Raw genomic sequence first — 10,749 nt, 5'->3', positions numbered from 1 at the left:
GGGAAATGAAAACACCAACTGGGAACCCAAAAACCTGGATCTGATGCCCCGAAAACTCAGGAAGCTCAATGGCCACGTCTATTCCTCCCGGAAGACCTGTCCTGTCTAGCTCTCAGCTGGGGATTGTTAGGGAGCCTCGCAGCAAGTCTGGTCACCTGCCTCGGGCACCAGCCGCGACTCACTTTTGGGAGGCCCTTCTCTTTGAACATTTACGGCATGGACTGCCAGTGAGTAAGTTCAAGTCGGCTGCTTTCTGGTTCAGTTTCGGGGTCTTAGAGGCAGTCTGGGAGTCCCGCAAGGAGAATCTGATCTCCTCCTGCCCTACCCCTATTGCTGGGAGTTTGGAGACTTTTCCCGGGAGACCGTCCCAGGAGGAGGATGGGCGGCAGAGGCAGCAAATTAAACTGCTACAAATCCCCCAACAAGGTAAAGAAAACAGCGCTGAAGTTTGGTCCTCAGAAGTGCTGCCTTTGACTTTGGGCTTGGCCAGGAGGGACTGATGGGTTCAGGTCCTCTGGGGTCCGGGGTGGGGTGGGGGAAACTCTGTCTGCTCTGAGACCCCAAGCCCAGCTACTTTCCAGCTGGCCCCTGGCCACTAGACACCGGTTTGTGTTGGTAAGATTAACATGGAATCAGCCAGTGGAGGAGGAGGCAGCTCTCTGTGCGTGGGCTCGCCTTGCACCAGCCCTGCCCCAGGATGGAGCTATCCTAGTACAGCTTAGTCCAGACGAGCCCAGCCCGCCTCAGGATACACTAGCAGAGTCCCAGTCTCGGGGCAGCGTGTGTGGGACGGGTTTTGAAATTAGTACTGTACAGGGCACATTTTGTAAAATGGGACCCTGGAGGGGTGGGAGACTATATCGCAGAGGAGTAGGGGATCTGAGATGACCTAACCAGAAACCCACGGACAAGCCCCCCTCTTTACTTCCTCCTTCAGGTTTCTGAAATCTGGGGCTCACTCGGGATTGATCCCTAGGAGAGAACCCTTCCTTTCCCTGGACTTGCTGAGCTGCTGGGTCAAGGGTGGGGGTGGGGGGAAGAGGTAGTTGCTACTGGGACTCTCAAGTTACTTTGGTATGGGGCCACCTGCCCCTCTGGAGCTGAAAGTCATAGAATATGGCTCTCAAAGGGCCCTTGGAACATAGACTGTCTGAGCTGCAAGGGACTTTAGATGCAAGGCACCAAGATGACTCTTGTCTGACCCCCTCATTTTACAAATGAGGAATGTCAGACCTGGAAGGAGCCTTAATACAGAGTCCATTGAACATCAAAGCTAGAAGGGACCTTAGAGTCATTTAGTCCAATATTCTCATTTTATAGGTACTTGTTAATTGTGTGACTTTAGACAAGTCACCTCCCCCGCCCCACTTTGTGCCTCACTTTCCTCATCTATAAAATATTAAAAGTTCAGTAAATTTCTTTTGCCCTGAATGGGCTGGATAATTCTCCCTGCTGTGTTCCTGTGGCTGCTCAGATAGCCAGGAGCCCAGCTTTACTGTGTAGTAGCGTATAGCACATCCTTCTGTCTTGGTGGTCCTTTTCTTCCATGTTTCAGGGCTCACACCTGGCAAGAAGGTAGGCCCTCTGTTTGCAAAAGTGGACTGCTGGGAAAAGAGAGGTATTCTCTCAGACCAAGCCTCCAAGAAGGAGTCAGAGGTAGTAGCAGACTCTCCTTGTTGTTATCAGAAGAGTAGGCCCCCAAAAGGGGCCACATAGGAAGATACCCATTCATTCAATGTGCATTTAATAAGCATATAAGACCCTGTGCAGGGTGCTAATGAAGGATACATGAAGGATCTGTGATCTTCCTGGCGAGGAATTCTGTCTCGCCAACACTGTGATTTGGTATTTAAGTCTTAGATTCCTGAGGTACAGAGGTTTTAAATGAGTCACAAATAAAAGTCTGAGGCAGGATTTGAACCCAGATCTTCCTAACTCTGCTGCTAGTATTCTAGCCACTGCTTCTGTTCCTGGGAAGAAAGAAATAAATGAGGCACCACCTTTATTTCATAATCTAAAAGCTAGGGGGGAAATAAGATGCAGGCAAAAAGTGTTTTTTAAACGCAAAGTACAGTATGACTAGTGCCTAAGAGGAATGCTATGAGATCAGATGAGAAAGACATTAGTACTTATTAGGGAAGACTTCCTGGAGGAGGTAACGTATGAAGTAGGCCTTGGGGGATGTTAGCAAACAAAAATGAGGAGAATGAGACAGTAAAGGCACTGGGATAATGAGGGGGAAAGCACCAATGCCAGAAAGGGGGAGAGGAGAATATATTTGAGGGATACTGAGACGTTCCAACCAAACTGGACCAAGAGTATGGGAGGGAATGGGATGCTTTGTCCACGGTGGGCACTTGGTAAATGTTAATTGACTTGAAGGAGGCTAGAAAGGTAGAGTGGGACTAGGTTGCCTAAATTCAAGCTAAAGAGTTTATACTTTATCCAGTAGAAATCGGAAAGCCACTGAAGGTATTTGAGGAGAGAAGGGCTATGTATTAGTCAGATCATTCTCCCAGTGTTGAGATGGATTGGAGGAAGAAAGACCAGAGGTGAAAAGACCAGTAAAGGGAGCTTTCTTAGAGTAACAGAGGACAGCCATGGCCAGAACCCTATGACCAGAATTCTGCCCTGGGGAATGGCCAGGCTGATATGGAGGAGGTGTGTCCATTCCCCCCCAACCCTGTCAGACAGGGTTCTTACCCAAGAAGATATCTGAGCAGCATGGGTAATCACTGATTGCAAAGCCTTTTGGCACAGAAACCCTCACTCATCCTGGCTCCAAATGAGTATCCTGGTGTTTCTCCTCTGCCCACACTGTACTGTTAGTGCCCAGCCCGTGCCCTTACATGGCAGGATGGACTGGTTTCTTTTTTGTTGTTTAAAGTTCAGTTCGTCTCCCATCTCACTGATGTCGAGCAAGTTCCTCCTCCAGGTGCCAACCTTTGGCGGGCAGCCTGAGCTCCTGAGACCGTTCTCCTTGGCACCTGCCCTTACCCAAACAGAGGCCAGATAGCTCCCTGCCCAGAGCCCTGGCAGGTCTTGTTGTTCCCCCAGAACCTGTCCCAGGATTGCTGAGGATGGGATGAGAGGAAATTGGTTGAAATTACAGGAGGAGGGATTAAAGGTCTAGAAACTGATAATGAAACCTCATAGAGTTGTAAACAGGAAAGCACAATGGAAATACGAGCAGCTGTCGTTATTTAATGACAATCATAATGATGAATAAGGCAGCATGACATAGTGAATGAATTGGCCCAGGACTCAGACAGATCTGGGTTCAAATCTTACCTCTTGCCAGTTACTGGCTTTGTGACCTTGGCCAAGTTATTTAGCCCTGTAAGGCTAAATTATAGAGCCAGGCTCCCACTGCATTGATAGAGGAGTTGCCTAACAGGAGGTTCCCTAAACCAATGAAATCACAAGTTGAGGCAAAATTATTATGATCAATAGTAGCATTTTAAGAGGCCACGATTACATGAATGTGGGTACTCCTTCCCCTCACACAACTTTCAACACATCATGCTTTAGGAGACAGTATGAATTTGTGGAGATCAAAAGAATTTATCTGATGATAGATCACTCTGTCCTCAGCTAGACTGATCTTTGGACAACCTATGTGACATGTACACTGTCTAGTCCATATTAAAAGACTTTTTTGAGCATGATAAGACCTCCCAGACCTTGTGTTTCAATGTCATACACTTACAGAATGATAGGAAATTGGAGGAGGGTAGATATCAATAGGAGTATTAATCGTGATGATATTTAAAAGTATAAAAGCTCCACACAGTATGGGTTGGGGTCAGTGGTATCAAATTCAAATAGAAACAGATTCCCTGCAGGTTAGCATATTGACTTAGAAAACCACAAGTTAACATTATCTATGTGGTATTGTATTTTTATTTATTTTGTTAAATATTTCTCAATTATATTGTAATCTTGTTCTGGCTGCACTTGGGAGTTTTACAGGGCTCTTGTGGGGAGGCTGTGAATTTGACACCAGTGGCATAGGAGTCATCCTTAGAAATGGGGAACAGACCTCATGACCTTCCCAGTCCTAACATACCAGAACTTTAGGACTTGATGGTATTCAAATCCTTCTTTCATTCTCTGAGATCCCAGAACGTCCTGACTAGGAAGAACCCTTTCAGTCTATGTTTGGAATAGGCAGAAAGCATAATAATAATAATGATAATTACAGTTGTGTATGTTTAGCATATCTCCTTTGGTCATCACAACAACCCTAGGAATAGGAAAGGACATGCTGGAACCAGCTTCTGCCGGCTGGGGAGAGCCAACCAAACTGGGGCTTGATTTATCGTTTTTGTTGTTGTCTAGACTGATGATATCAAAGAGAAACAGGAGCCACTAAACCTTACATAAGGATCCCCGTAGAACATAGTCACTCAGAGAAAACCAAGTACTAACATTATCTATATTCTAGTATATATTTTCCAATACCATTCTAATCTGGTTTCTAACCACGCTTGGGAGTATTAGTAATGCAGATTAAATTTAAAAGGTGAGTCATGTATACATTTTGGGGGAGGATGAGGCAGTTGTCAAACATTTATCAGCATACTCCTACCTAGGAGTTAGGTGCTATTAATACCCCCATTTTACATATAAGTAAACTAAGGCTGAGAGAGGTTAAATGATTTATCCAAGGTCACACAGTAGTATGTATCTGAGGTAGAATTTGAATTTGGGTTTTCCTGCCTACAAGTCCAGTGTTCTAACACCTGGTTGCCCTAGCATTTTTGTCATCATCTTCCCCTGAGGGCTGAGACTAGACAAGGCCAGATTGAGGGCTGAAGATAGCTGGCCTGCCATTGACACATAACGCCTACATCTGGCAGGAGGCTAAGGTGCTCCAGTTGTCCTCCTTACCCCATTATGTCCAGGAGTCAGGACCTACCACTTGGTTCCCCAACTCAGCACATACTGACTAAGAGATTTGACTCAGTTATGACACACTTAGAAAAGATTGATCACTCACCCTCCAGCTCAATACTTCTGTTGTTAATAAACTGGCTTGTAGGAAACAGCCATTAATAAAATTTTGATAAGGGAAATCCTGGAATTTTAGAATACCAGAGAAGGAAGGGATAAGTCTGGTTATCCAGGCTCCACCTTTGCCCAGTACAGGAATCCTTTCTATAGATAAGTAGCATGATATGGTGGTAATTGCTCTGGCCTGGTCCCAGTTCAATAATTCACTGAGTGACCTTTGTCACATGTGACCTTTGGCAAATTGCTTCCCTTCTCTGAGACTCAGTTATTCCATCAAATGAGACTAGATGGTGTCTTTTTTTTTTTCTGGATCTAAATCCAATGAAAGTGAGGAATTTAGGATTTCAAAAGTTGGCTGTCTAATCAATCCAACCTTTTCATTTTACGAATGAGGAAGCTGAGGCCCAGAAATGGGGAAGGGATTTGTTCAAGATCACAGAACTAATCTATAAGACCTGGATTTGAACTCAAGTTCTCTGTCTCCAAATCCGGGGCTCTTTCTATCACATAGGCCTACTTCTAATGTCTGTTGTGATGAGGGTACAGTCTCTGGGAGCCCCTTGAACTCTCCTTGAATCTTCCCGCTAGATCTGGCCTTCGCCTAAGGCCATTAGCCTTTCATTATCTAGGCCCAAATCTCTACCTAGCCTAGCCCTCTGTGGTCCAGCTGCTTCCCACCCTTGATCCTGATCAAAATATCTATAACCTAGCTCTGTTACCCTGGTCTTCTGTTGTCTTTCATTTCCAGGTAACCTTCAGCTATTTCCCACCCTGGAGTCCCAGTCCCATCAGGACCCTCCCTAAACCCCTCCTCTAGTCACCTCAGACCACCCCTCAATCCCTCCCACAGTCTTTCATCTTGCCTCCATGAAGGCCCTCAGCCCACTTGTGAAAACAAGCATCGCAAAGGGTGGGATTTTCTTAAGACAACCCATCCTAGTGAATCCTTAATAAACTTTGTCTTTTTCCTTGGCTGAGAAGGCTTGAGTTGAATTCTTTCGGCAGGACCCGACATGTCGGTATTTTGGGATCTTGAGCACCCTTAGAAACCTATGGTTCCCTACCGTCATCATTTTTCTTTAACCTCATCATTTTGTTCAGTTGTTTCAGTCCTTCCCTACTCCTCATGACCCCATTTGGGGTTTTCTTGACAAAGATATTGAAGGGGTTCGCCATTTCCTTCTGTAGCTCATTTTACAGATGAGAAAACAGGCACAAAAGGTTTAAGTGACTTGCCTGGGGTCACATAGCGAGTAAGTGTCTCGGACCGGGTTTGAACTCAAGTCTCCATGACTCTAGGCCCGGCATTCTATCTACTTTGCCACCTAGCTGCCCTTCCTAATGTCTAAAGTTAGAATAACTGAATTTCTATAATTCTCTGACCTATGTATGGCTCACTATCATTAGGTACTGACTCTATGTAGTCAATTCTGAGATACTGACGGCTTTCAGGAGTAAATCCCCAAAGTGGGGAAAGAGTTGGTTTGGAAGAAGGTATCTTCCCATCAACAATCTTGGACTGCCTCCGGGAGACCCAGCCACTGGGACAGTAGCAGCAAGACCACAGGTCTGTAGGTTAGCCATCTCTTAAAATGTCTCCACGCTATTTAGGTATTTCCTGCCCCAACAAGGGTATTTCTAGGAGTTTTGTGCAAAAGGGAAAGGAAACATTGTGAGGGGTTCATTCTCCTCACAGTCCCCAAGGCATACTTAGGCAGATGTATCTATTTAGCGGCATGAGTGGCAATAAAATTCTGAGACCTTTGAATCAGAGGAGTTCGGCTAAGCTTTTTACAGATTGGGAAACAGACCCTATTTAGTATCAGGCTACAATGATTTTCCCTAATCTGGTTGTGCACACAATAATCTCTCTGCTGCTTTGCGTTTCCGCCCTGCCCCTCCCCCTTCTTCCCCAAGAGGCCTCCTGGGCCTCCCGCCTCTACGTCCTTCCTGCCCCTCCCCACCTCTCTGTGAATCAACTTGGTGTGTGGCAGCTTTCAGATGCTATGCCTCACTTTGTCAAATATCTGTCAGTAGAGGACCCAGACACTACAAAGGAAGCCACCACCGGTGTGGGTCTTGGGGCAGAGCACATCAAGACCAGGGATGCATACTGACCCTCTGCTTCTAGGATACCTTCCAAGTTTAGCAGAATGTGGAGGAATCTCAATCTGTAGTGAGATTAACTCATCGCATTTTTTACCCCAGTTCAATTTCTGATACAATAGGAGATCAAAGCTCTTCTGAGCATAGATTATCAGAGTTCGAAGGGACCTCAAAGAGATAATAGGATCCTTTGGGTTTATAAACCCAAAGAATCCAGCTTCTGGGCTAAGAATTCACCATTTCACAAAAACTGCTGGGGAAATTGGAAAATGTTAGGGCAGAAACTGGACATAGACCAGTATCTTACACCATATACAAAATAAAGTCAAAATGAGTTCATGATTTAGGAATAAAGGCTGATAATATAAGCAATTTGGGAGAGCAAGCAATAGTTTACCTATCAGATTTGTGGAAAAGAAAAGAATTCATGACACAACAAGAGATACAGAGCATTACAAAATGCAAAATGGATAATGTTGATTATTTTAAATTGAAATGTGTTTGTATAAAAAAAAGCCAATGCAACAAAGATTAGGAGGGAAGCAGAAAATTGGGAAAAAAATCTTTACAACTAGTGTCTCTGATAAAGGCCTCATCTCTAAAAGATACAGGGAACTGAGCCAAATCTATAGGAATACAAGTCATTCCCCAATTGAGAAATGGTCAAAGGATATGAACAGGCAGTTTTCAGAGGGAGAAATTAAAGATATCTGTAGACATATGAAAAAATGCTCTAAATCACTACTGATTAGAGAAATGCAAATCAAAACAACTCTTAGGTACCACATCTCTCCTGTCAGATTGGCTAAAATGACAAAACAGGAGGATGATAAATGCTGGAGAGGATGTGGGAAAATTGGAACATTGTTACATTGCTGCTAGAGTTGTGAACTGATCCAGCCATTCTGGAGAGCAATTTGGAACTATGCCCAAAGGGCTATAAAAATGTTCATACCCTTTGACCCAGCATTACCACTTCTAGGGCTGTATCCCAAAGACATCATACAAGTGGGAAAAGGACCCATATATACAAAAATGTAGCGACTCTTTTTGTAGTAGCAAAGAATTGGAAATCAAGGGGATGCCCATCAATTGGGGAATGACTGAACAAGTTGTGGTATATGAAGGTAATGGAATACTATTGTGCAATAAGAGATGGGGAAGATACGGACTTCATAATAACCTGGAAAAACCCACACAATATAATGTTGAGTGAGTGGAGCAGAACCAGGAGAACATTATACACAATCACAGATATATGGATTCTGTGATGACTAACCCTGATAGACTTTGCTCTTCTCAGGAATACAAGGTACAAAGACAATTCCAGAGGACTCACGATGGAGCGAGCTATCTGCATCCAGAGAAAGAACTATGGAGTCTGAATGCGGATTGAGGCACACTTATGCTCTCCATTTTTTTTCCCTTGGTTTTTCTTTTTTTTTTCCCCACTTTTGTTTTTGTTTTTGGGTTTTTTTTTTTTGGTTTTGTTTCTTCTTTCTCATGATTCATTCCATTGGTCATAATTCTTCTTTACAACTTGACTATTGTGTAAATAAGTTCAATGTGAAGTTATATGTAGAATATCGGATTCCATGCCGTCTTGGGGAGGGAGGTGGGAATGGGGGGAAGAAAATCTGGAACTCAAAATTATGTGGAACTGAGTGTTGTAAACTAAAAATAAAAAATCTTAACTATAAAAAAAAGAGATAATAGGATCATAGATTTAAAGCCCGTAAGTCTCACAGGCAGGATTTGAAGCCAACTCTTCCTGACTTCAGATAGGCTCTTCCTCCAGGACACCCCATGCAGCATGTACCTGAGCCTATTCTCTATCATCCTTGACACTTGCTCACCCAGCTTCTGCTGAAAGACCTCCAGTGATGGGAAACTTAATCAATCTTGAGATGATTCATTTCTGTTTTGAGGCAACTCTTTAAGTGTTAGGTCTTCTGTTGGGCCATATAGTGCCTCAGGTCAATATGTCCATGACAGTCCTGATGATCATCTCCCTGTCTTCTCTTCTGATTCCCTGAAGCTCTTAGGGAAAGGATGAAGTATAGGGTGGTGTCCTTTGGAAACTTAGCACTTCCATACCACAGGATCACCCAGTGACTACCTAATGACCTCATTAGTGCATTTTCCAACTACTCCCAGTGTTGGAATAGGGAAACTCCTCCAGATGACCTTGTGCTTTCAAGGCACTTCTTGAAGACTGAGAGCCCAGGGCCCACGTAGTGCTTAAATCTTCTAGCCTGAAGGGCAGTGCTTTCAGTGTCTCCAGAGAGAGTAGGGTTGTGGTTTACATAGATCACCAGTTACATACTGAATCTCTAGTGTGGCCAGCTGTGTGGCCAGCCTCTTGTTTTAAAAGGTCCAGTTACTGCTGGATAGCCAAGGATAAAGATACTTAAACCAACACTTTGATGGATCTCTGATCTCACTGATATGAGAACTCTCTCCAGGGAGACAAATTGCTTCCCATTCATACCTTCATGCATACCTACCTAGAAACTCTGTCTTCCCCTAAATACTAAAAGTGTGGGGTGTTATACACAATGAACAGAAGTGCAATGCTCCTCTAGGTCTTTTGACATTATGTGGCTACACATGCATTGCCAGGGCTGTCTCTGTTATCCCTTTCTGTCACTGTGGGATTAGCCCGCCTTCTTTTCTGCACATACTTCTCTGGATAGTCTCTTTCTGTATTGCTCATGCATACAATTAATTGGTCACCATATGCTTCCCTGCCCTATATCCACCCAGCATTTGGCTCTCCATTGTCTTTTGAGTAACTTACAATTTTGCTTCCTTGGAGAGATTCTAGGAGTCACTGTCCAATAGCATTACTAGAAGAGTTAGTAATATTTAAAAGATAGTCTTTTATTTCAAAGAACAGCATGAGATCATTGAAAATATTGCATCATTTCCCAAATGCGATCCAGTCCAAGCCTCAGCAGAGTGTCCTTCCCCCTCCTGCCCCCCTCCCCCAGCCTTAGTCACAGAAGAGGTATCCAAATCAGAGAGAGAGTAGTTAAAGATGTAGAGGCTGGATGAACATGGCAGTGCCACCAGGCCCTATGAAGACTTAAATCTGAAGAAAGGAGAGTTTACATGAAGAAGGGAAAGGAATAGTACTTAAATAAGCACCTACTATTTGCTAGGGGGCCATTTTTTAAAAAATAATTATTAGCTCATTTGATCCGCACAGCAACCCTGTGAGGCAAGTGCTCCCATTTTACTGAAGCAAATAGTTGAGCTCACACAGCTTCTGATTGTCTGAGGCCAGGTTTTCCTGACTCCTGGCCCAGTGCTTTATCTACTGTGTTACCTGGCTGCTCCAAATGAAATTAGGGGAAAAAGAGAAACAGTTGATACATTCGAAGAGAGCACTGTATTTGCATCCACTTGCAGCAGAAAGACCTAAAAGAGGACACTTCCTCTCCCCCCACTATAGAGGAGGATTTAGAGGAGGATATAGACAAGTCATAGAGAATGAGAAGGCATGAATGGATCGCAATCTATACCATTGGGTGGTATGGGTATGGGGTGTAACTCTTAGATTGGAATAGCGCTTGAAGGCAAATGCTCCTGAAGGTTTAGGCTAGATTAGGGAACAGGGTAGAT

At 44.1% G+C, this 10,749-nt stretch overlaps 1 protein-coding gene across 1 annotated transcript in view; it reads left to right on the top strand.

The window, feature by feature from the left end:
* The first annotated feature begins 207 nt into the window (after nt 1–207).
* CCDC69 (coiled-coil domain containing 69) overlaps nt 208–10,749 on the top strand; it is a 33,658-nt gene continuing 23,116 nt past the window's right edge. Inside the window, exon 1 of the mRNA XM_036751710.1 lies at nt 208–426. Coding sequence (XP_036607605.1) covers nt 379–426 — 48 coding nt within the window. The 5' untranslated portion in view covers nt 208–378. The remainder of the gene's footprint in view (nt 427–10,749) is intronic.

The sequence above is a fragment of the Trichosurus vulpecula genome, chromosome 3 (genome assembly GCF_011100635.1).
Source record: "Trichosurus vulpecula isolate mTriVul1 chromosome 3, mTriVul1.pri, whole genome shotgun sequence".
NCBI classification, from domain to species: domain Eukaryota; kingdom Metazoa; phylum Chordata; class Mammalia; order Diprotodontia; family Phalangeridae; genus Trichosurus; species Trichosurus vulpecula.
The sequence above is the reverse complement of the archived record's forward strand: the minus strand, read 5'-3'. Positions and strand labels throughout refer to the sequence as shown.